The following is a 24032-nucleotide window of genomic DNA, read 5'->3' as shown; positions in this document are numbered from 1 at the left end:
AGAGAGATTTAAATAATTTTTGAAAGCATTTATATATTTGTCCACATCGTTACCATTTTCAGTGCTCTGTGTTCCGTGTGTAGGTCCATATTTCCATACAGCATTTATGTAATTAGTACCTTTAAATTTTTTTTAAATTTCTGTCTGCTAACAATGAGTTAGTAGATACAAATATAGTAGCCTTTTTTTCTATTTGCTTGTGCTTTATTGTACTTTTTTTGTTTTTTGTTGACACATAATTGTACATATTTATGGGATACAGTTTGATGTTTTAATATATATATATATTGTGTACTGATAAAATCAGGATAATTAGTGTATCTGTCACCTAAAACATACATCATTTGTGGCAGGAACATTCAAAATCCTCTCTTCTAGCTATTTTGAAATATACAATACGTTATTGTTAACTATAGTCACCCCACTGTGCAATAGAACACCAGAATGCATTCCTCCTGTCTGACTGTAACTGACCAACCTCTCATACCACCACCCTATTCCCTCCCCAGCCTCTGATAACCACTCTCTACTTTATACTCCTGTGAGATCAACTTGTTTAGATTCCACAGATGAATGAGATGGTATTTGCCTTTCCATGCCTGGTTTATTTCATGTAGCACAGTGTCCTCTAGGTTCATCCTGTGGTCACAGATGTCAGGATTTCATTCTTTTTTATGGTTGAATAGTACTCCCTTGTGCATGGGTACCACATTTCTTTATCCATTCATCTTTTGGCAACACTTAGGTGGATTCCGTGTCTTGGCTATTGTGAATAGTGCTGCACTCAACATGGCAGTGCAGATGTGTCATTAACACTCTGATTTCATTTCCTTTGGGTGTATACCCAGTAGTGGGATTGCTGGATCATGGGGTAATTCTATTTTTATTTTTTTGAGGAACCTCTGTACTGTTTTCTATAATGGCTATACTAATTTGTATTTCATTCCCACCAATAGTTCAAAAAAAAGCGGGGGGGGGGGCTTCCTTTTCTCCATATCCTCAGCAACACTCATCTTTTGTTTTGTTTTGTTTTGTTTATTATAGCCATTCTAACTGGAGTAAGGTGATATCTCATTGTGTTTTTGATTTGCATTTCTCCAGTGACTAGCGATGGTGGACATTTTTCCATATACCCGTTGACCATTTGTACGTCTTCTTTAAGAAATGTGTATTCAGTTCTTTTGCCCATTTTTTAATCAGATTATTTGTTTTTCGTTGTTGTTGTTGTTTTCCTGCTGTTGAATTGTTTGAATTCCTAATCTATTTTGGATATTAACTCTTTATCAGATGTGTGGTTTGCCAATATTTTCTCTCATTCTGTAGGTTGTCTGTTCACTCTGTTGATTATTTCCTTTGCAGGATAGAAGCTTTTTAGTTTGATATAATCCCATTTGTCCATTTTTGCTTTTGTTCCATGTGCTTTTGAAGTTTTATCCATAAAATATTTGCCCAGACCAAAGTCATGAAGCATTTCCCCTGTTTTCTTCTAGTAGTTTCATAGTTTGGGTCTTAGATTTTTCGATCTTTAATCTATTTTCCATTGATTTTTGTATCTGATGAGAGACAGGACTCCAGCTTCATTTTTCTGCATGTGGATATCTAAGTTTCCCAGCACCATTTATGGAAGAGACCACGCTTTGCCCAGTGTGTATTCTTGGAACCTTTGTCAAAAATCATTTGATTGTAATGTGTGGATTTATTTCTGGGCTTTCTGATTCTCTTTGTCTGTGTGTCTGTTTTTATGCCAGCATCATGCTGTTTTGGTTATTATAGCTTTGTAGTATATTTAGAAGTCAAGTAGTGTGATATCTTCACCTTTGTTCTTTTTGCTCAAAATTCTTTTGGCTATTTGGGGTCTTTTGTGGTTGTATACAAATATTAGAATTTTTTTTTTCTTGTCCTGAGAAGAATTGGTATTTTGATAGGCATGCATTGAATCTGTAGATCACAGTGGGTAGTATGGTCATTTTAACAATGTTCTTCCAATCCTTGAACACAAGATATCTTCCCATTTATTTGTATCTTCTTCAATTCTTCCTTTTTTTTTATTTTTATTTTTTGTTAGTCTCACTTTGTAACCCAAGTTGGAGTGCAGTGCCGCAATCTCAGCTCACTACAACCTCCGCCTCCCAGGTTCAAGCAATTCTCGTGCCTCAGCCTCCTGAGAAGGTGGGATTACAGGCCCGTGCCACCATGCCCAGCTAATTTTTGTATTTTTAGTAGAGATGGGGTTTCTCCATGTTGGCCAGGCTGGTCTCAAACTGCTGATCTCAGGTGATCTGCCTGCCTCAGCCTCCCAAAGTGCTAGGATTACAGGCACGTGCCACCACACCTGGCCTGCTTCAGTTCTTTCATCAGTGTTTTATAGTTTTCACTGTAGAGATCTTTCACCTCCTGGGTTAAATTAAATCCTGAGTATTTTGTTTTTTCGTAGCTATTATAAATGGGATTTTTTTTCTTTTTCTATTTCAGATAGTTGTCTATTAGTGTATAGAAATGCTACTGATTTTTTATGTTGAGTTTATATCTCGTAACTTTACCAAATTTATTAGTTTTGACAGTTTCTTGATGGAGTCTTTAGGGTTTTCCATATATAAGATCATGTCATCTGCAAACAGGGACAGTTTAACTTCCTTGTTTCCATATTTGGATGCCTTTTATTTGTTTGTCTTGCCTGACTGCTCTGACAAGGACTTCCAGTACTACGTTGAACAGAGTAGCAAGAGCAGGCATTCTTGTCTTGTTCCTGGTCTTTTTTTTCCCCCCCCCTTTATTTTTATTTTTATTTTATTTTATTATTTTTGTAGAAACTGGGCCTTGCTATGCCACCCAGGCTGGTCTCAAACTCCTGGGCTCAAGTGACCCTTTCACCTCAGCCTCCCAAAGTTCTGGGATTACAGGTGTGAGCCACCGCACCCGGCCTTGTTCCAGATCTTGAAGGGAAAGCTTCCAACTTTTCCCCATTCGATTAGCTTTGTCTTTGTTTTATTAACCCTGTGTTTAATTCTGTGACCCTGCTAAACTCATTCTTTTTAAATCTAGGAACTTTTTCTAGATTCTTTGGTATTTTCTATATAGAAAATCATACAGTGTGCAAGTAAAGACAGTTTTGCTTTTTCCTTTTCAACATGTATGCCTTTCATTTTTTTCTCTTGCCTTATTGTACCATCTGGGACCTCCAGTACAGCGTTCATAGAATTAGTGAGAGTGAGCATCCTTGCCTGGCCCTTGAGTCATACTGGGAAAACATTTCATATTTTACCATTAAGTCTGTTAGTGATAGGTTTATGTATATGCTCTTCATCCGATTGAGGGTGTTCTTTATTATTACTGATGTTTTGCCTTTTTTTCTTATAGCAGAAGACTCAGAAAGTGGTGTTTACATGCGATTCATGAGGTCACACAAGTGTTATGACATCGTTCCAACCAGTTCAAAGCTTGTCGTCTTTGATACTACGTTACAAGTAAGTGTACTCACTTTTCATGAATTTTGTGTTTCACCTTTGGATGGCTACTGCTTTATGCAGTCATTTAAAACCAGCAATGCCAGCAAACGTTTATTGAGTCCTTTGCACTATCAGGCACTGTGCAGAGGTTTTATCTGAATTCTCAACATCTGTGGCAACCTTATAAGAAATGTGCTATTACTGTCTTCTTTCTGAGGACAGGGAAGCTCAAATTATAGAGTTTAAGAACTTAAGTCAGAAAGCTTTGGCCAGGTGCAGTGGCTCACGCCTGTAATCCCAGCACTTTGGGAGGCCAAGGCTGGCAGATTACCTGAGAGTCGGGAGTTGGAGACCAGCCTGGCTAACGTGATGAAACCCCATCTCTACTAAAAATACAAAATTAACCGGGTGCAGTGGTGCATGCCTATAGTCCCAGCTACTCAGGACCCTGAGGCAGGAGAATCGCTTGAACTCAGGAGGCAGAGGTTGCAGTGAGCCGAGATTATGCCACTGCACTACAGCCTGACAACAGAGCGAGACTCCATCTCAAAAGAAAAAAAAAAAAAAGACAGAAAGAAAGAAAGCTTAGTCCACAAGTTGTTGTTGTGGAATTTAAGGACCTAATCCACAGAGCTAGTACAAGATGGGGTTTTGAACACAGGGCTGTCTAATGTGTGTCAGAACCTAAGCTGTTCATTATTAAACTGTATAGCCTCACTTAGTATATCCTCATGGTCTTTCTTAGTTATTCAGTTGAACTGAATTTGTGTGTTTATGATACATAAATTTGAAATAATAATGGTGAAAAAGAAGAAAATCACTAAAATGGGCAATCTCTTGAGAGAAGAACCTTACCAGTCTCTTTTCACAGAAAATTTGAATCTTAACATTTTGGTATTAAAATTATGCTTGTTGCAACTTACTTTATATCAATGTAACTTATAATCACATACGAAAAGTCCTAAATAGTACACTCAATACAGTGATCAAACTACATTCAATGTAATCAAATGTGTGTCTACCCACATATCTGTGCATATACATTTAGTGTATTGTTTCTATATAAATATTTTCCAAGTAGGATTGTCCTCAGTCGAGTTCCTCAGAAGTAAATGCTAACCCAAGAGTTCATGGGCAAGTGGTTTATGAAGGATGCACTCCCAGGAGGAAGCGTGAAGGGATCAGAGGAAGAGCAGGGCAGGGGAGGACACCCAGCAAGGGCCCTGCAAGGGCGGCCTCAGCCTGAGCCCTCAGGAGCTCCAGCTGAAAGGTGCCCTGGAGCGTGTCCAGCCCCTCCCATAGCCTTGCCGCAGGTGATCCTCCCAGGCTCTTCCTGCTCCAACAGGCCCTTTAGACCTCCCCAGGAACCCCCAGGTGTGGCCAGCTTCTGTTCCCACGCCCCACACCTGCCATGCGTCCTCAGAGGGCTCCCCGGGTTCTTGGAGCCCCTTACCTGTATTCTGTGCCTGCCTCCCGAGACTCACAGGATGACCAAAAATGATGTTGCTTTCGTTTAATTTCATTTTCCAATGGTTTCGTGTTAACATATGGAAATACAATTGATTTTTGCAAATTGGCTTTATATCCTTTGTCTTTGCTGAGTTCACTTTGGACCAGGTGACCTTCAGAGCCACTTTTAAAACCCTAAGATTCTCTGATGATTTGACACAAAGAGGAAAACATGCAAATACGATCTTATAGTAGGGAAAATGGTAGGCAGTCATTTTAAGAGATGCGATCTCGAGAACTGTGACCATGTGTTTCAGTAACAAAATGAGAAGTTCCGAATTCCCAAAATAAAGGAACTACTGGCTCAGCCTATTTCAGCCTCACCCCCATCCCCCAGGAGGTTTACTTTGTAAAATACCAGATCTTCTGACCACCGGCATTTCTACCAACATAAAAATAAGTGACAGTAGGCCGGGCACAGTGGCTCACATCTGTAATCCCAGCACTTTGGGAGGCCGAGGCGGGCAGAGCACTTGAGGTTAGGAGTTCAAGATCACCCTGGCCAACATGGTGAAACCCCGTCTCTACTAAGAATACAAAAATTAAAATTAGCTGGGTGTGGTGGCAGGCACCTATAGTCCCAGCTACTCAGGAGGCTGAGGCGGGAGGATCGCTTCAACCCAGGAGGCGGAGGCTGCAGTGAGCCGAGATCGTGCCACTGCACTCCAGCCTGGATGACAGAGTGAGACTCCAACAAAGCAAGACTCTCAAAAAATAACAGTAACAAGTAACAGCTGGTTTGACTTTTACCCAGCTTTCCACGTATTACTCGTTTTGGCTAAACCCTAAAGAAAGTCGAATGAGTAATACATGAAAAATGCGATACCTTATGGATGTCCAAGATCACTGATCCAGTAAATATCACTTCCCTAATTAACAGGTGCTGTGAGCATCATCTCCGGGAAGTCATTTATCCTGTGAGGCTCTAAGTTTGAGAGGAGCTGAGATGCATTACCGTGGAAATAGGGGGAGAAAGTTGTTTGACATTGGTTAAGTCACAGTAAAAGATGTATTTGAAAGGGGTGATTTGAGTATTTTCTAGACACAGGTTGCAGTAATAGTTATTGACACACCCTCAAGAGCTAAGGTGTGTTAATACCCTCAAGAGCTAAGGTGTGTCAAACAGAAAATAGCTGCGTACCCAAAACAACCTAAGAGATTAAATAAATCCTCGCATAGGCGTATAACAGAATACTGCATACTGGAGAAAATGTTTGTCAACAGTATATTCATTTATTAGGAAAAAGAAAGTAAGCTGCAGAACAGCACTCAAAATGACCACGTTACTCTGAGCGTGCGACATCCTCAGAGCCATAACTGCTCTGGGGACCAAGGCGAGCCACTCGCAGGGAAGCTGAAAGAATGTGTGCCGACAGGAGCAGAACAGAGCCGGCGAGAGGAGAGCAGAATGGGAGGGTGTGCCGCCAGAATGAGGGGGGACGAGCAGTCTCAGGCTTGGCTCTTCTGTTTCCATCTTCAGTCTCTTGAGAGGCCGGCTGGACTCCCTGCAGTTGGGTTCCGTGAGATTCCCCTGGGTTAATACTGGAATCACCCTGGGGATCCGTGTAGATATGTCCTGGCCATCTCAGTCCTGATAAAGTGGAAATCAAATGTCCAGCTGAGAGGTCTGCGTGCTGGGGGATGTAATCCCTGCTGTCCTCAAGAGCCACACTCTGCAGTGCCAGCAGCGGCCAGCCCAGCAGGAGAAGCACCTGTAAACCAAGCCCAGCTTTTTCTCCATCAGTCAGTGGCTCATAAGGAGCTCCCCCGAGTCTGGGTGTGGATCGAGGTAGGGGAGGCACCAGTGGCAGAGCAGCTACATCATGTACCTGTGCAGCGTCCGTGTACTTCACAGGCCTGGGCAAGCCCCGTCTCTGCCTGGCGAGAGAGGGTCGCTGTGCACCCTCAGCATTCGGCTTGGAGGGCCTGGTAGTTCCTTGTTCGCGATGGGGAGCTCAGGTTGCATGGTCTCCGCGTCTCATGGCTAGCTTGTTCAGTCTCTGCAAGGGCCTGGCGCAGTCAGCCAGGAACTGTTTCCCAGCGGGAAAGTCATCTGCAGGAGAAGACATGGTTGGTTGGGGTTAATCTTCCCTCAAAACCCTCAGTGTCTACTCTGTAAATTTCCTTTTGGTGGAGGCTTCTGACAGCATCCCTAATATCAACCTTGCTGGGTCCTAAGGCCACACAGAAGAGCAACCTGGACTTGCCACATGCCTGATCTTGCCCCGGGCCTCTCTGAAAACAGCTTTTAGTGTCACTCAGTACCTGTGTCAGAGTAGCACGCACACATGTGCTGCACGTTGCCTCCAAAACACCTGCCTGGTGGTTGCAGTGGCAGTTGGAGTGTGGAGTGACAACTTGAAGCTCCCATTGGAGGGGTGTCTCCAGTGTTTCAGGCCATTCTGGGGTGTGAGACTGCTGGTTCTTTGGGGTCTGTCCCTCACGCTGTGCTCTGTACATATCTCACAGAGGCACCTAGAGCTCTGCTACTTCCTGCCTGTCCAGTCCAGCCCACACTGCCATCAGCGCATGGGCCAGTGTGGCAATGTGCAGTGTGAAGATGGCCAGCTTCTCTGCAGACCATAGTAAGATAGAGAGCGGGAGTGCTGCAGCCTTGAGATACATGGGTGAAAGTGTCCTGTTGCCAGGTAAAGCAAACTCTGTCTAGGGGTCCTTGTAGATTGGTATAGAGAAAGGAGTATGTGCCCAGGCAGGGGCTGTAGGTCCCCCAGGATACTGCATTGGGAACAGCTGCTGCAGTGACAAGTTCACTTTTCCGATTGAAGGGGTCCCTCACCTGTATGTTCCTCAGGGGCTCCAGGAGGAGTGTCCTCTGGGTATGGAATGTGCAGGTGGCACGTGACAAATCCATGCCAGTGCCCCTGTCTCCCTAAGCCTGTGGATTCCTTCTGTATAGTTCACTGTGCCACAGAAGCCTGGCATCTCAGCCTTACTAAACACGGACTCAGCAGTGCCCTGCACTTCAGGCAGTCAACCAAGTGAGCGGTTAGAGCCACTGCCGGCTGCGTGCGCAAAATGTTAACAATTACTGGTAAGACCACTCATAGCAATCAGTCCCACCAAACGGGTGTTAAATTTCTCATCTTTGTCCTGACATTACTAGCACTGTTCCCATACCTACTTCCTGGGTTTCTGCAACTGTGAAATGGCAAGATCTCACAGTTTGTTTGGCGTATAAGTGGTTTCGTCCCCTGTAGCATACAGAAACCTGTCCCCGGCAATGGCCGGCTGGGGTTTTCTTTGGGGGGGTGAGAGGCCTGCACTAGGCGTCTGCCCCAGGAAAGCCTGTCACTGGGCTTTCCAGTAGAGAAAGGTGATTCTCAGACACTGGAGAGCCAGCCTTTCCCACTGCCATGGGAGGCTCGGAGGAACTCCTGGATCTGGAATTTCACCTTCATCTGAGTCCAGTCAGATGTCCCTCTGTCCGGTGCCGGGGTCCCGCTCCTTCCAGATCCATGCCCGGCTTTCCCATCAAACCCAAAGATGCCGCCAATTCTGCCTGTGCATCCACACCCCGCAGAGTTATGCTTTGTGTTTGATTTTGGAAACAGCCCTGTAGCTACAAGAAATAGATTCTCTGGGGACTGCCATAGAGGCTGTTGGGTTCTCTGTCTGTGCGTGCAGGTCCCGTACCTGGGCTTGTGGTTTTCTCAGAGGCCCCAGTGCACTCACAGGAGGCTCTCACACTGAGTCCTTTGGTCCTGGCTTCTGCCTCGGTGGCCGGCGCAGTGGCCATGTGGGCCCTGGCACCCAGATGTCACCACAGCCACAGATGATGACTTGTTTAGTCACAGTGCCATGGCCTGCCCTGGATTACAGGAATCTGATTTCCCACTGACAAAGAGCTCAACACGGTGTTAAACCCACTGATGGGAAACCAATTCCAAGTCCTCTGTTTCTAGGAACCAGTCTTGACAGTTTCTTTTCTTTTTTCTTCTTCTTTTTTTTTTTTAAGACAGGGTCTCACTCTGTCACCCAGGCCGAAGTACAGTGGTATGATCTTGGCTCACTGCAACCTCCGCCTCCCAGGTTGAAGCAATTCTTGTGCCTCAACCACCCGAGTAGCTGGGATTCCAGGCACCCGCCACCACACCTGGCTAACTTTTTGTATTTTTAGTAGAGGTGGTGGGGTTTCACCATGTTGGCCAGGCTGGCCTCAAACTTCTGGCTTCTTGACCTGTCTGCAGTTATGAGCCACCGTGCCCGGCCATGGTGCCAGTTCTTGATCAGTCAAGGTTTAGTCAGGAGACAGAAGCCACACCAGTTATTTGAACAGAAAAAGAACATAAGCAAATGTTAACTGGATCTAAGTTAACTTGTAACTGAAAGGATAAATAAAAGTCTGGTTCCCAGACCAGTAGCTTCAGCATCAACTGGAACTTATAAAAACGCAGTTCATCGGACCCAGTCTCAGACCCGAATCTGAAATGGGGGGATGAGGCTTAGTGACCCATGTTTTACCATGATGCTGAGTCTGGTGTACAGTGTCGTGGAGGAAAGGGCGTCCTGGCATGTGCCTTCTAGCTGGTGCTTGTGTCTCTGAGTGGGAGTGGGGCTTGAGGAAGCTCATTTCACACAAAATGGGAAAACAACAAACTGTATTCAGCTGCTGCTCCTACAGTGCCCAGGTAAGGCATTGGCTGGGTGGAGCTCACGGGAGCTGGCTGGCTGCTGACAGGAGGAGCAAGCCTCCTCCTGCTCTGGCTTTGAGTCCCTCCCTAGACTCCTTTATTGTCAGAGCCTGAAATAGAGCCAGCTAGCAACACCGAAACAGGGCCTGCAAAGTCCCAGCATCACCGAGCCAAGTTCGAGGGGTGGGCATGGAACCGACCGAGAGTGACTTAGTGACTGGCACAGTAGAGAGGGGGGACATCCCATTCCCTTCCAGACAAGCCCAGGAATTCAGAGAAAGGTAGGGATCAGTATATTAGCCCATTTTCATGCTGCCAATAAAGACATACCTGAGACTGGGTAATTTATAAAGGAAAACAGGTTTAATGGACTCACAGTTCCATGTGACTGGGGAGGCCTCACAATCAAGGTAGAAGGCAAGGAGAAGCAAGTCATGTCTTACATGGATGGTGGCAAGCAGAGAGAGCGAGCTTGTGCAGGGGAACTCCTCTTTATGAAACCGTCAGATCGCTGGGTGCGGTGGCTCACACCTGTAATCCCAGCACTCTGGGAGGCCGAGGCGGGTGGATCACTTGAGACCAGGAATTTGAGACCAGCCTGACCAACATGGCAAAACCCTGTCTACTAAAAATACGAAAATTAGCTGGGCTTGATGGTGGGTACCTGTGGTCCCAGCTATACGGGAGGCTGAGGTAGGAGAATAGCTTGAACCCAGAAGGCAGAGGTCTCAGTGAGCCAAGATTGCACCACTGCACCCCAGCCTGGGTGACAGAGCAAAAATCTGTCTTAAAAAAAGAAATCAGATCTTTTGAGACTTGCTATCACGAGAACAGCACGGGAAAGACTTCCCCCATGATTCAGTTACCTCCCACTGGGCCCCTCCCACCACACGTGGGAATTAGAGGAGTTTCAATTCAAGATGAGATTTGGGTGGGGACACGGCCAAACCACATCAGTTAGTGATTCCAAAAGATGACACCTCGAGAATTATGAGAGGCCCAAAAATAAATAAAATTTCATAATGGAATTCTCACACCCTAGGATTGGTGGGGGAAGCATTAGGAACGATCTAGGCTTTTCCTCACAGTGGCAATGTGACTTCTTTTAGTTACACTCTACAAATGATAGCTTTTTTTTTTTTTTTTTTTTTTTTTTTTGAGACAAAGTCTCAAAAACTTTGAGACTGCCTCTCAGGCTGGAGTGCAGTGGCGCCATCTGCGCTCACTGCAAGCTCCGTCGCCTCCCAAGTTCACGCCATTCTCCTGCCTCAGCCTCCCGAGAAGCTGGGACTACAGGCGCCCGCCACCACGCCCGGCTAATTTTTTTTTTGTATTTTCATTAGAGACGGGGTTTCACCACGTTCGCCAGGATGGTCTCGATCTCCTGACCTCGTGATCCGCCCGCCTCGGCCTCCCAAAGTGCTGGGATTACAGGCGTGAGCCACCGCGCCCGGCCAAATGATAGCTTTATTTTTTTTAACAAACGTTTTATTTCATAAGAGTTGTAGATTTACAGAAACATGGCAAAGCTAGTACAGAGAGTTTGCATATACCCCACACCCAGTTTAATTTTGACATCTTGCGTTAGTGTGGGTCTATATTTGTCCCAGTTAATGAACCAGTATTGATACATGATTATTTGCTAAAGTCCATGCTTTCTTCAGATTTCCTTAGTTTTTACATAATGCCGTTTCTGTTGGAGGATCCCATCTAGGTTATCCCATCACGTCTCATCATCATGCCTCCTTAGGTGAGACAACTTCTCAGACAGACGCTCCCTGTGTCTGACACCTTGACGGTTTTGAGGAGTGTCAGTCAGGTATTTTCTAGAATGCCCTCTATTGAGATTTGCACGATTTATCATGATTAGACTGGGAATGTGGCTTTGGAGGAGGAAGACCAGAGAGAGGTAAAGTGCCCTTTTCATCACACCATCTCCAGGGTGCTTACTGCCTGCGGGACTTACCACTCTCCATTACCTGGCTGAGGTGTGCCAGATTTTTCCACCATGAGATTCTTCTTCTTCTTGCTCCTTTCCATGCCGTAGTCCCAAGAAGGAAGTCACCACCTACAGCCCACACTTAGCCAGTGGGGAGTGACACTTCACCTCCATGAGGGCTGAGCAGCTACGTGAGTTCATTGGGATTTTCCTGAAAGGGAGATTTGTCTCTTCTCCATCTACTTATTTATTCAGTCATTTATTTCAGTATGGATTCATGGATATTTATTTTATACTTTGAGTTATAATCCAGAACAACTTCATTTTGTTGCTTACATTATTCCAGGCAATGTGATTTTGAATAATGCCAATAAAAACCAAGCAGGTATCCAAATAAGTGGCTGTTTGCCAAGCACTATTTTTTTTTTTTTTTTTTTTTTTGAGACAGAGTCTCGCTCTGTCGCCCAGACTGGAGTGCAGTGGCGCAATCTTGGCTCACTTGAAGCAATTCTCCCACCTCAGCCTCCAGAGTAGCTGGGATTACAGGCGGGCACCACCATGCCTAGCTAATTTTTGTATTTTTAGTAAAGGCTTGGTTTCACCATGCTGGCCAGACTGGTCTCGAACTCCTGACCTCAAGTGATCCACCCACCTCAAAGAATGAGTAGAGAATAGAGAATGCAGAGCACATGATCGAAGGTAAAGTAAAAGGAGGGCTTGACTAGGAGGGAGCTGCCCAGGACAGTCCTAGTTTAGTGTTAGAATTAAGAGGCACAGAGGGAAGGGGTGCTTGATTATTTTAAAAGCAAGAAGGAAAGAGAAGCCCCGGTCCTGTTGTTCCAGGTTGATGCTGCTGATGTCAACAAAGAGAAAACAGAACTGTTCAGCTCAAATTATACTTCGTTCACTATCAAGGAAAATGATCTTCAAAGTGGAAGAGGTAAAGCAATAGTGATTTGAGGAAACTAAAGCCCACAATAGTTGTGGAGAGCACCTGTCAGCACAAACCCTGTCTCATTTCTGATCCAGATGAATCACATTCTAGCGTTAAAGGGAACTCACAAAGGAGATTCCTAATGTTCGTGGTGTTGGAGGAATTGCGGAGAAGAGATCTGATTCGGAGGCCAGAGATGAAAGAGCAGATAGATTTCTCAAAAACAGAGGCTGGGGAATGTAGTATCAATCCCAGCTGAGATTTATGAATGAATGCAATCTGTCATGAATTGACCAAAATAAAATTTACAGGAGATTCACCTGCCTTTCTTTTGTGGCTGTTGCATAGATGACCGTGCACAACAGGCACGTCTGGATTCCAGCTAGACTAGGCTGGCAGAGCCTGGCACAAGGTCCCAGAGGATGAGACGCAGAGCTGCAGCTTGGCAGCCAAGCGAATCAATTAATGTTTAAATCTCGGTCAATCTGGAGCAAGGTTTCTAATTGTGTTGGATGCCTCTCGTGGGCCGTTTCCAAATCCATTCACATCACCTCATAGTCCAGTGCTCCTCACTCTGTGCAGGGCCAGTGGGACGGCCCTCAGCTCGGGACCATGCCATGTGCCCCAGCTCCCTCCGCCAGGGGAGGACGGGAGCCAGCAGCTACATGCAGTCCTAGGAAGATCTCGCTGGCATCAGCATCAGTGGGCCCCGCGGCGGTGGCTCAGGAACGCGTCCTGCACTGACTCACCCGCCCACCTGCCTCCTTCCTCCCTTCCTGTACTTCTGCTCCCTGGCATCACATTCCCAAATACACTCTGCCTTCTGGGGAGCCCCAGCTGAGAAACTAGGGGTACGCCAGAGCTTTCTTGTGCCCCACGCTCTTCAGCTTTGGAACAATGACTTGAATATTGATTTTGTTGATGGCATCATCTAATTTACAGATGACTTGAAACCAGGTGGGATAACTGATAGTAATGGAAATGCAGAAAGATTCCTCAGTATGCAAAATTATACATAGGATCACTTGATATGACATCAAGGACAGAAGAAATGAGAGCATGTGAATATTCTAGAAAAGATGAAAACTGGCTGAGAACCAGGGAGGGAGAATGGCAGGCCCTGCCACGCGTGGTCTCGGGCTCAGGAATGTGCTGGAGCAGAGCAGACTAGTGGCTGAGAGTTTTTCAAAGCAGTATTAATACTATCTGTCAAGTGGTACCAAAAAACTGACAATAAAGACATAGTCTCTTGCTCCTGTGCCTTACTTACTCCGTCATGTTCCACAGAAACAAGCTGTTGAGCCATTGAACCAAACACACTGAGTCCATAAAACCTCCCAAGAAAAGATGTGTGGGAATGTATTACTTGAAATTTTAGATATCACTTATGTTCAACCGTAGACTGCTACATCTAGAATTCCATAACAGAAATCATTTTTAAGAATTTAGAAGGTACTAATATCATTCCATTCCTTCTAGCTACCAGTGCTGATAAAGAGAAATCTGTTGTTTTTTTAAAATTCCCAACCTTTATATGTGATTTTATTTTTCCCCCCTGAAGCTTTTGTGGCTCTCGCTTTCTACCTGGTACCCTAAAATTCCATCATCATGTGTCTTGTGGTCAGTTCATGGTGCCAGGCAGGTGACTTCCCGCTGGAACCTGACACTCTTAGTATCCAGGTCTCTAGTCCTTGCATTGTTTCTTTTTTAAATTTTTTATTTATTTATTTATTTTAGAGATAGGGTTTCACTGTGTTATCCAGGCTGGAGTATGGTAGTGCAGTCACAGCCCACTGCAGCCCCTAGTTCCTGGGCTCAAGTGATCCTCCTGCCACAGCCTCCCAAGTAGCTGAGACTACAGGCGTGCACCACCACATTCAGTTAATTATTTTATTTTTTGTAGAGGCCGGGTTTCGCTATGTTGCCCTGATGGGTCTTGAACCCCTAGGCTCAAGTGATCCTCAGCACTGCGGCCTCCCAGAGCCACCGTGCCTAGCCTTCCTTACATTCTTTCCTCAATCATTTTCTTCCCAGTGCTTGCTTTTCTCTGGAACTTCAGTGAGCAGCTCTGAGACCCCCTGAGTTGGTCTTTAATACTCTTTTTCCCATCGTTTTTTCCATTTTTCTTTCTGTTCCACTTTTTGGAAGATTTTTTTTCCCCTAACCATTCTAGTGAGATCTGTATAAAACTGGAACTTGTGTGACTTCAGCATTCAAGGCCCTGTCAGATGGCTGCCCATTCATTCATAATTAAGAGTGACCGCTAACAATTGGCATGGACACACCGAGTTCACACGTGGGCTTCTTGCTTGGTGGGCTTCACTGAAGAGCAGTAGGCCAGCCGTCTTTTTCACTGGAGGCCGCATGTTCCTATCTGTGTATTTTATTTCTGGAGCAGTTCGTTTCCTCCAGAAAACAGTCCTTCCATGACGATGGTGGACAGCTGTTCCTCTGAAGCTGAAGGCGTGCTGGGGCATGGAGGGGCACGGAAGATGAGTTCAGGGAGGAAGGAGTCATGCAGCTGGCAAGGGAGGTCTGGGCCTGGACGGAGAAGAGGCTCGAGGACCGTATTTCAGAAGCTGGACCCTTCTTGATGCAGTAGATATCAGCATTAATTTTAAAAGCTTCACAATCAACTTAATTACTGAAAATCAGCGTGAAGCTGTGTAGAAAGCAGTGAGGCATCGGAGGAACTGGCTTCCCATTCTGGGGAACACAGACGTGTACCTTGGTAGAGACTGCCAGAGTCTCTGAGAGCAGCTCGGGCCTGCTCACTATTCTAAAAACTTACCTCTCTATGAAAAATTTATTTCCCATCTTTTCTTACCTAATTATCACATTTGCTTGTTTGAAAATCCTATTAAAACGTAAATTTTAAAATTAATCATAATTTGAGCAAATTGCATATCAGTTAAAAGGAAAGAAATTTTCAAAGGTACTCGAGACCCCTGACAGGTTTTTTCCTGCAAATTAGAACCAGATTGTATTAGTCCTCTTTGTATCCTGTTTATTGGTTAATTGGAACACCCTGTGCCATCTGTAATTATGGAGAATTTTCCAAGTGTAATTTTAAATTGCTTTATAAACAGCTCCGTGCATGTGTTCTTAAGAAAGCCAAATTTTAGAAGGTTTCATTATTGCGAAGGTGGTCGGCAAAACCACAAAAGTGTCAGGCCCCTCACGAGCTCGCCCAGGACACTGCTTTTTAATGCATTGTATGAGTATCTTGTCCATTTGGAATATTATATGAGGTCTTTGAAGGATGGAATTGAGACTTCCTCAGTGACCTGCAGACAGGTCAATGGTGTATGTGGGTGAAATTAAAAGAATAAATCTTTCATCCCAGCACTTTGGGAGGCCGAAGCAGGAGGATCACTTGAGGCCTAGAGTTTGAGACCAACCTGGGCACATGGCAAGACCCCGTATCTACAAAAAAATTTAAAAATTAGCCAAGCATGGTGGCATATGCCTGTGAGCCCAGCTACTCAGGAGGCTGAGGCAGAAGGATCACTTGAGCCTACGAGGTTGAGGCTGCAGTGAGCTGTGATCATACCACTATACTCAAGCCTGGGCAACAGAGTAAGAGTAAGACCTGTCTCCAAAATGAAAACAAAATAAATAAATTTCTGTTGGCTTCTGGTTTGGTCAGTATAGGGTGGAAATTTTAAGCATTTGTTCTTCTTGGCTGTTAATGCTGAGTACTATACTGAATATCTTCAAATACTATTCCATTCAGTCCACACCCTACACCTGTGAGGAAATAGCCATTAGCCCCATTTTATAACAGACTGGTGAGGCTCACAGAGGGTTAAGTGACTGAGTGGCCGCCACCCAGCTGGCGGGCCAAGGGGCCTGCGGGAAAGCCTTGGTGCTTGAGGCCATCGGGAAAATGAAGTGAGCTGCTGTGCGTGTGATTTCAGTTTGAGAAAGGAAGCAGCGTCCCTGCTCTGTAGAGATACGCATTGTATGTGGAAAACGAGAAGCTGGAGTCCAGTAGGTGTAGCACCTTAGCTCATTGACAAGCAGCGGGATGGCCTCTTAGTTCACTCCACGTGCTTCCGTGAGCCGTGGTTGTTTTACCTTCTGTTGCAGAAGAGATACCACTTTTCACATTAAATTCTTAACATTCTCTTTGCCATTGAACTGCTGCTTCACTGGGACTTTTCTCTCTATAAACCTTGCCATTGGGCTGGGTGAAGTGGCTTGCCTCTGGAATCCCCCAGCACTTTGGGAAGCAGAGGCAGGAGGATCACTTGAGTTCACGACCAGCCTAGGCAACATAGCAGGACCCTGTCTCTACAAAAAATAACAAAATCAAAAGCTGGCCGTGGTGGTGTGTACCTGTGGTCTCAGCTACCCAGGAGGCTGAGGTGGGAAAATCACTTGAACCCAGGAGGTTGAGACTGCAGTGAGCCATGTTCCTGCCACTGCACTCCAGCCTGGGCAACAGAGCGAGACGCTGTCATTCATACATACATACATCAATCCCTCTATTGGACCAATACTGTCTGAAATTAATTCCTCCCTCGGTCCCTCCATCCCTTCTTGCCATTGACCAGGCAGCATCAGTGTCTTTCATCTCAGAATTAACTTGGTTCAGCACGAGTGATCAGTTTCTAACATCCGTATTATTACCCCATATAGTTTCCATACATATATTTGCCACCTTAAGAATTGGTGTTATACAGTTATTTCCTGTTTGTGTTGTTCACAGTGGCCTCACTGTAAACAGTAACTGCAGCATTTGGGGGGCTAAACGTTTTCGTAGCAGATTAGTCTGAGAATTTATCATGGGGAAGCAGGGTGTTTTTTTCTGAGTCTGAAGTAACAGTCATCATATTTGAGTGTTAAAATTAAACCCCTGCTTTTGTTGGGGGTTTAATTTTAATTAAATTAATCATTCTTTTTTTTTTTTTTTTTGAGACGGAGTCTCGCTCTATCGCCCAGGCTGGAGTGCAGTGGCCGGATCTCAGCTCACTGCAAGCTCCGCCTCCCGGGTTTACGCCATTCTCCTGCCTCAGCCTCCCAAGTAGCTGGGACTACAGGCGCCCGCCACCTCGCCCGGCTAGTTTTTTGTATTTTTTGGTAGAGACGGGGTTTCACCGTGTTAGCCAGGATGGTCTCGATCTCCTGACCTCATGATCCACCCGTCTCGGCCTCCCAAAGTGCTGGGATTACAGGCTTGAGCCACCGTGCCCGGCTGTATCATTCTTTTAAGCTTGAGGTGTGATGAGGCTCACTGTAGTGTAAAAATGTCCATTAAAATCTGCTGGATCTACATGTGATCATTTGTACAAGGTGTAAACATTAAATATCAAAATATCAAAATATTCACAAACTAAGCTAATAACAATATTTATTCTTGGGTTTTTTTAATTACTACATCATTTGACGAGAGATTTTTGATTGTAAATGTCCACTGTGCTCAGTCATTTATGTCTTGAAGCTGGATACAATAGTCTCTTCCAGAAGCTTCTAGAAATGTGTCCTCTAAAGGAAGACCTCTTGTTTGGCTCTCACATGGTCTCATCTATGGTTTAGATCCATTGGACTCATCCGCCCTTGTTAGAGAAAGGCAGTCCTTGATAGGATCCCAGGACTTAGGTCATATACAAGGTTCATTTACTTTCTATATTAACAGTTGCAATTAAACCATACGATAAATGCCTAGAATAACATTTAATTACTGTTTAGTCCATTTTCATTTCATGCAATTACTGCTATAGTTAGGTTTGTCTACCATTTTGCTATGTGTTTTTTATGTTTCCTATTGACGTGTTCTTTTATTCCTTCTTCGCTCGATTTAACAAACTGTGTTTAACCCATTTTTCTCCTCTGCTAGCTTTTTAGTTATACATTCTTCATTCTTTTTTTTTTTTTTTTTTTTTTTTTTTTTGAGACGGAGTCTCGCTCTGTTGCCGGGGCTGGAGTGCAGTGGCCGGATCTCAGCTCACTGCAAGCTCCGCCTCCCAGGTTTACGCCATTCTCCTGCCTCAGCCTCCGGAGTAGCTGGGACTACAGGCGCCCGCCACCTCGCCCGGCTAGATTTTTGTATTTTTTAGTAGAGACAGAGTTTCACCGTGTTAGCCAGGATGGTCTCGATCTTCTGACCTCGTGATCCGCCCGTCTCGGCCTCCCAAAGTGCTGGGATTACAGGCTTGAGCCACCACGCCCGGCCTTTAGTTATACATTCTTTTTTCATTTTTGTGGGTATATCGTATGTATATACTTAAGGGGTGCATGAAATAATTTGATACAGGCGTACAATGTGTAATAATCACATCAGGATAAATGGGGTGTCCATAACCTCAAGCATTTATCATTTATTTGCATTACATACATCGCAATTATTGGTTATTTTTTAATGTACAATAAATAATTGTTGACTGTAGTCACCCTGTTGTGCCATCAAATGCTAGATCGTATTCATGCTATCTGACTATAATTTTTTATCCACGAACTGTCCCTACTTCCTGCCCCCCCCGACCCACCACTACTGCCCTTCCCAGCCTGTGGTAATCGTCATTCTACTCTCTATCTCCATGAGCTCAGTTGTTTTAATTTTTAGCTCCCACAAATGAATGAGAACATGTGAACTTAGTTATACATTCTTTTGTTAATCTTTCAGAGGCTATGTTACAGATTATGTAGCATCTTTGACTTACTACTCTCCATCTTGTAATAATAATTTACCATCTCCCAAACAATGCAAAAAAATGTATACAAAAGTTAAACCCGCTCCTACCCTATGTGCTATTGTTGTATATTTTGCTTCTATATAAGTTATGAATCCCACAGGATATCATTACTCTGGCTTTGCACAGTATTGATTTATGTTTACCTACATCTCTGCCCTCTCCTGTGCTCTTTGTTCCCTCCTACAGTTCTGTGCAGGTCTAGAATCTTTCCTTCAGTGCAAAGGACTCCCTTAAGTATTTCTTTTCATTTTTTTGAGACGGAGTCTCACTCTGTCACCCAGGCTGGAGTGCAGTGGCATGGCCTCAGCTCATTGCAACCTCCACCTCCTGGGTTCAAGCGATTCTCCTGCCTCAGCCTCCCAAGTAGCTGGGATTACAGGCGCGCACTACCACACCTGACTAATTTTTGTATTTTTGGCATAGACGGGGTTTTTTCACCATGTTGGCCAGGCTGGTCTTGAACTCCTGACCTCAAGTGATCCACCCGCCTCGGCCTCCCAAAGTGCTGGGATTACAGGGATGAGTTGGCCTCCCTTAAGTATTTCTTAATGCTGGTTGGTTGGTGACAATTTTCTCTGCTTTTGTTTATCCAAGAAACCTTATTTTGCCAATCCTTTCTGAAGGATGTGTTCACTGGATGTATGCTCTAACCTAGCTTGGCAAGTTTTTTCTTTGAGCATCTTAAAGTTTTCTTTCTGTTGTCTTCTGACCTTCACAGTTCCTGCTGGAAAGTCAGCCGTCAGCCTGATTGTTACCCTTTTGAAAGTCAATGTGTCTTTTTCCCTCTGGCTGATTTTCCCTTTACCTTTGGTTTTTAGCATCTTGTCTATGACATGCTTAGTTATGGTTTTCTTTGTGTTTATCTTACCTGGGATTTGTTTGATTCTTCTTGATAAATTTCAGCTTCTTGTTGAAATTCACCTATGTGAAGATGATGTGGGAAAATTCCTCAGAAAAATTGCAGAATGAATGTGGTGCTCAATTCATAGCCTTCTTTTCTTTCAAGAATTGTGGCTCCCAGAATCCTCCCTGCGTTGATGCCCTCTAGAGCCTTCAAATAGTGTTTCCTGGCTTTTGTACAACTTGTATAGTTGTTTTCAACTGTTTCATTATGCCAAACTCGGAACTTTCTGGAATAGCTTTTCAATACCTATGGCTACTTAGGGTTTCATGAATGATCCTCATGAATGTTTCTTAACATTTATTTTTCTCTGCTAAATCTGTCATTTTGAAGGAAACGGTAAGCAATTTGTGCTTTTAAAAGATGCCCCTGGCCAGGCGCAGTGGCTCATGCCTGTAATCCTAACACTTTGGGAGGCCGAGGCAGGAGGTTCACTTAAGCTCAGGAGTGTGAGACCAGTCTGGGCAACATAGCAAGATCCTGCCTTTACAAGAAAAAAATTATCTGGACATGGTGGCATGTGCCTGCGGTCCCAGCTTCTTGGAAGGCTGAGGTGGGAGAATCACTTGAGCCCGGCGGGGGCAGGCAGGGGCAGGGTGCGGTGAGACTACAGTGAGCCAAGGTCACACCACTATACTCCAGCCTGGGTGACAAAGTGAGACCCCGTCCCCCAAAAAATAAAATAAAATACAAATAAAACATAAAAGGTGCCCCCATTCCCATTCTATTCCAGCCAGTTTAGCAAACTTACCAGATATTCAGTGTGTTTTAAAGTCTATTTACATGCGACTTTTCCACTATATTCTTCTATAATATATTCTAGGACCACAATCAGAGATGCCCATGGTACAAATAGCAAACCATTCAAATGGGCACACCTTTCCTGGATGCCATTTAGTTACAGAAACAGTGTATGTTTGTGCCTTTTTGATAAAGGTGTGATTCAGAAACAGTTGATGAGTTTCTGGATGCCGCTCAGTTACTGTTGCTCTCCCACATCCCTGGGTTGGCTCTCCTCATTTCCCCGTCTTCGTTCTCTTGTGGTTCATTTGACTAATATATAGAATCCCTGCTATATTCAGGACTCAGTGCTGGATGGATTAAAATAAATGCATGAAATCATCGATGAGCTCCCCTGATGCACCAGTAGTCCTTATATTCTTGTGTAGGTGAACTAGGTACATCATGAGTAGTTCCACATAAGGCAAAGTGTATCACAATAAGGGAATAAATAGGTACTAAGTTATTAGTCCTAAAGTCATCTGCCCCAGGTTCCTGCAATTGTTTTCATTATTAGTTAACAAGGGTTTTGTTTGTTTTATTTGTCCGTTTGTTTGTTTGTTTGTGACAGAGTCACTCTGTCACTCAGGCTGGAGTGCAGTGGCGTGATCTTGGTTCACTACAGCCTCCACCTCCCAGGTTCAAGTGATTCTTGTGCCTTAGCCTCCTGAGTAGCTGGAATTACAGGTGTGCACCACCATGCCCAGCTAATTTTTGTATTTTTAGTGGACATGAGGTTTCACCATGTTGGCCAGCCTGGTCTCAAATTCCTGGCCTCAGGTGATCTGCCCATCTCGGGTGGCTTCCCAAAGTGCTAGGATTATAGGCGTGGGCCACCATGCCTGGCCAACAAGAGTTTTTTTTTAAGTAGTGAGTGAGAAGAGAATAATTTACTTTTAGTTAAAAAAAAAACTATACCAGACCGTAATGTAACACTTTTTTTAAAGAAACATTTTACCATCCCAGCTTCTTAATATATCAGTTTAATTTTTTTTGCCCATTTCTCATTGTTTCCATTTAAACACGTATTTTTATAAGTATCATAATGTATAATTTTACAGTTACATTTTTATTGTCATTGACCTTTTTTGATATAGTTATGAAAACATCATAATTATGTTAATTATTTGATTTTTTTCTCATTGGTATGCTAGTACTTGATAAGTTTTCTTTTGTCTGGGAGGTGGATTTTTTTTCAGTTTTCAAGATTAGAAGTAATGTCACATGGAACATTGTTGATTCAGGAATCCCGCTCCTAAAATAATTCAAAGAGAAAAAGCTGTTGCACAAGCAATATGAATACTTTTATGATTCTTGACACAAGCTGTGTTAGAAAAAAATATTTTCTCAATGTTCGGTGCCACCAGTGGTTTTATCATAGCCCTTGTATTAGGAGCTACAACTTTAAAATATTGGCTTATTTAGCATCTACAAATGATACTTTGTTTTAATTTGCATTTCTTGGGTTATTAATAAGGTTGGACATTTTCCCTGTACTTATTTGCTGTCTGAATTTACAGGATCATTTTCAGCACTGAGCTGAAAATTAATTAATAAAATGTTTATTTCAGGTAATTTGATATAGTTTCAGTGTTTTCAGATGAATTAATAACCACATATAAGAGATACTAGACCCTGAAGTTTAATTCTTTTATATGGTTTTAATTATATAAAGTATCTATGCAGACAAGAGTCTTCAGATACAATAAGAAAAAAATAGAAGTTAATTGCATTATTTCAGTTTCAAAAAATAATTTCTAATCCCTGTATGCCTTTAGGTGTAATGTTAATAAATTCCGTTATTTTTAGCTTATCAAACTTACAAAACTTACAGTGGAAGATAACTGGTAAGACTTGGTCAAATGTGTGTGTTAAGGGTATTTTTCTGGCCAGGTGCGGTGGCTCATGCCTGTAATCCCAATACTTTGGGAGGCCGAGGTGGGTGGATTACTTGAGGTCATGAGTTCGAGACGAGCCTGGCCAACATGGTGAAACCCTGTTTCTACCAAAAATACAAAAGTTAGCCAGGCATGGTGGTGATGCCTGTAATCCCAGCTACTCGGGAGCCTGAGGTGAGAGATTGGATTAAACCCAGGAAGCAGAGGTTACTGTGAGCCAAGATCGTGCCACTGTACTCCAGCCTGGGCAACAGCGTGAAACCTTGTCTATAAAAAAAAAAAAAAAAGATATTTTTCTTCCTGGACTTTGAAAGTGTGTTTTGTTTCTCCTCTTCTTCAGGTTAAAAAGGCCTTCTTTGCTTTGGTAGCCAACGGTGTCCGAGCGGCGCCACTGTGGGAGAGTAAAAAACAAAGTTTTGTAGGTAAGCAGTGTGGGCCTGAGGAAAACCGAAAATGGAAACCTTGAAAGCAGAAAGCCTGAAGTATTTTAATAGATGCCAGTTTGGAATTCAACCTAGTAAACCTGTTTCCAAGTTAAAGAACTTTCTTGCTGGCAGGGTGCAGTGGCCCATGCCTACAATCTCAGCACTTTGGGAGGCCAAGGCAGGGAGATCGCTTGAGCCCAGCAGTTCGAGGCCAGCCTGGGCAACATAGCAAGACCTCACCTCTACAAAAACATACAAAAATTAGCTACTCAGGAGGCCGAGGTGGAGGTGGGAGGATCACTTGAGCCCAGGAGGTCGAGGCCATGTTCACCGCACTGTACTCCAGCCTGGGTGACAGAACAAGACCCTGTCAAAAAAAAAAAACAACAGCAAACACACACACACACACACACACACACATCCTTGCTTTTACATACTGGGTAAGAAGGTGGAACTGCTGGTAAGGTCCAAACACTGTTGTCCTTATTTTCTTTGCTTCCTCATTGAGAATACACACTGTTGTAACTTTTATGGAGCTTTTGTTGTTGTTGAATTTCTTTTAATTCAGCAACTTTTTGGCTCTCTGAAGAGCTTATATGTCTTTACCAGCCCAAAGAACAAACCCCACGTAGGACACCACAGTCAGATGTGAGCCAACCGCCCCACTTTGGGCCGTACATGGCATACAGCATCCCTGGGCTTCACACTCATCTCGCTGGTGCATACCTTTTTGGCAGGGCAAATTAGATGCTGTAAACATGACTGATGTCTCTGCCAGACCATTGTTATACTGTTAAAACTGTTGTGTAACTTACAGCTATCTAAATGCCATCGTTACTTATCTTAGGAA

At 44.0% G+C, this 24032-nt stretch overlaps 1 protein-coding gene across 8 annotated transcripts in view; it reads left to right on the top strand.

Annotated features, from left to right (window-relative positions):
• Positions 1 to 24032, top strand: part of PRKAG2 (protein kinase AMP-activated non-catalytic subunit gamma 2) — a 321791-nt gene that overhangs the window by 275641 nt on the left and 22118 nt on the right. For 5 of the 8 annotated variants that reach the window (XM_031936093.1, XM_031936095.1, XM_023225535.3 and 2 more), the window contains 2 exons: positions 3358 to 3464; positions 23098 to 23179. In XM_031936093.1, the coding sequence (XP_031791953.1) occupies positions 3358 to 3464; positions 23098 to 23179 (189 nt within the window). The remainder of the gene's footprint in view (positions 1 to 3357; positions 3465 to 23097; positions 23180 to 24032) is intronic. The other 3 variants (XM_031936094.1, XM_031936097.1, XM_023225534.2) reach the window with 1 other exon arrangement.

Source organism: Piliocolobus tephrosceles, chromosome 8, assembly GCF_002776525.5.
Source record: "Piliocolobus tephrosceles isolate RC106 chromosome 8, ASM277652v3, whole genome shotgun sequence".
Taxonomy (NCBI): domain Eukaryota; kingdom Metazoa; phylum Chordata; class Mammalia; order Primates; family Cercopithecidae; genus Piliocolobus; species Piliocolobus tephrosceles.
The sequence above is the reverse complement of the archived record's forward strand: the minus strand, read 5'-3'. Positions and strand labels throughout refer to the sequence as shown.